Source organism: Pygoscelis adeliae, unplaced genomic scaffold (assembly GCF_000699105.1).
Source record: "Pygoscelis adeliae isolate BGI_AS28 unplaced genomic scaffold, ASM69910v1 Scaffold358, whole genome shotgun sequence".
NCBI classification, from domain to species: domain Eukaryota; kingdom Metazoa; phylum Chordata; class Aves; order Sphenisciformes; family Spheniscidae; genus Pygoscelis; species Pygoscelis adeliae.
Genome location: NW_008825429.1, coordinates 3,751,006 through 3,752,761, shown reverse-complemented (window position 1 = coordinate 3,752,761; position 1,756 = coordinate 3,751,006). Strand labels below are relative to the sequence as shown.

Here is a 1,756-nt window from a genome sequence, read left to right as displayed (position 1 = left end):
AAGACACTCTGCTTTTCAGAGTTGTGGCTCTGCCAAAGAGTTGTCAGGCCCTGGGAAGTGTCCCTGCTGCGTGGGCAGATGCCGGGTACCCTCGTGCTGGCACTCACACAGTCTTGCAGAGGGAAACACAGTCCAGGCAACTCTACTCCCTCCACATGTCATAGAAAACACACATCTCACAGCTCAGCCCTAGGGATGCCTTTGGGCAGGTTTTTCTGGTAACATCTCTGCTGCTGTGAACATTTTGCACCCTTGAAGTGTTACATTCCCAGGGTCTGATTCTTGCAGGCTGTGACAATCTCTGCACTGGTGTAGGAGAACATTTCCTGCATGCAAGGATCAGGCCCTTGACCTGTAACTTGTTGCTTTGCAGATGGCATTGAGGAGGGTGTATGAAGTCAGCTATACTCCACGGAAGGGCCTGTGCTGACGTGTAAGGGAATTTAACAAAAGAGAAAACCATAGCAACACCGGCACTCCTGGTGAGCCATGCAGAGCTGCACAGCCCTGCAGGGATTCTGGGGGCCCTCCGCTCACGTGGGGCCTGCTGGCAGGGTTGTTCTCGCCTGCTTCTGCAGCACAGCCAGCAAGAGCAATTTTAGTACAGCTAAATACCGAGTGCATCCACAGACACAGGTACATGGAAGCCATCTTAGTTTGGCAGCGCAGGGCCACCAGGAGAGACTGCTGAAACCCCCAGACACAATTAGTGGGTGTCCATCTGTCCAGCCAGATGAGTGTCTCTTTGTCCAGCTAAGTGAGTGTGCACAGGGCTGATGCCACCAGAGCACTTTGCTTAGAGTGGTCCCTTTTAGAGCTGAGCATCCTCTGCTCATCTGTGCCTTCATGGGTCACTGTCTCCACATCCAAAACCCACCCCACAAAAAGCCAGCAGTGACAGTTTCCAATCTGTGCCTTCCCCAGAGACCGTGAGCGAGAGCACAAGTACGGCTCCAGTGAGAAGGAGTCACACAGGCAGCGTGACCGGCAGCGGCGGCGGCGGTCGTATTCACCCCTAAGGAAACGCAGGAGAGACTCTCCCAGCCACCTCGAAGCTCGGCGCATCACAAGGTAAGGGGATGCTTACCATCGTTTGGAGACAGGCTCAGCTGGCACTCCCCAGGGACACTTGGGTCCCAGTCCTTGCCAGCGGAGGTTTCTCCAGGAGGAGACCAGTTTCCCTGAGCCTGATCAGCAGGCCCTTCCGCCCCTCCTAGAGCTTAGGGATTTCCAGCTAGAGGCAGAGGGAGGATGGGGGGGTCTTCAGAGCAGGGACTCACCTGTCAGATGCCAGGAACATCCCCCCACAGGCTTTTTGTTTCACCCTCTCCTGTGGTAGATGTCCCACACTGTAGAGAGAGTCAAATACTGACTCTAACCTTCATGCTGTGAGGACTCTTTGGGACAACATCAAGCAGAGCCCAGCCTCAGACTTGGTGCTTGGAACGTTCCCCAGGGCCGTGGGGGTGGGTGGTTTGAATCCCAAGGCCTGTCAGCTACCTGATCTCATCCTTTTTTTCTATTAAACACACACAACCACGTTTTTGGGGAGTGTTGTACAGAGTAAACAGTGCTTTTTGGAGATTTTGGCAGTAAGTTCATCCTTGTGTTGCTGGTAACCTACGTCTCTCTGTCCCCACAGTGCCCGCAAACGCCCCATCCCCTACTACCGTCCCAGTCCCTCCTCCCAGCAGCGCCCCAGCAGCTATTCCTCCTGGTACAGCAGCTTTAGCCGCTCCCGGAGCCGGAGCCACTC

General features: G+C 54.8%; 1 protein-coding gene across 1 annotated transcript in view; it reads left to right on the top strand.

Moving 5' to 3' along the window:
* Positions 1 to 1,756, top strand: part of SRRM4 (serine/arginine repetitive matrix 4) — a 28,603-nt gene that overhangs the window by 23,236 nt on the left and 3,611 nt on the right. The window contains exons 11-12 of the mRNA XM_009330878.1: positions 925 to 1,071; positions 1,643 to 1,743. Of these exons, the coding sequence (XP_009329153.1) occupies positions 925 to 1,071; positions 1,643 to 1,743 (248 nt within the window). The remainder of the gene's footprint in view (positions 1 to 924; positions 1,072 to 1,642; positions 1,744 to 1,756) is intronic.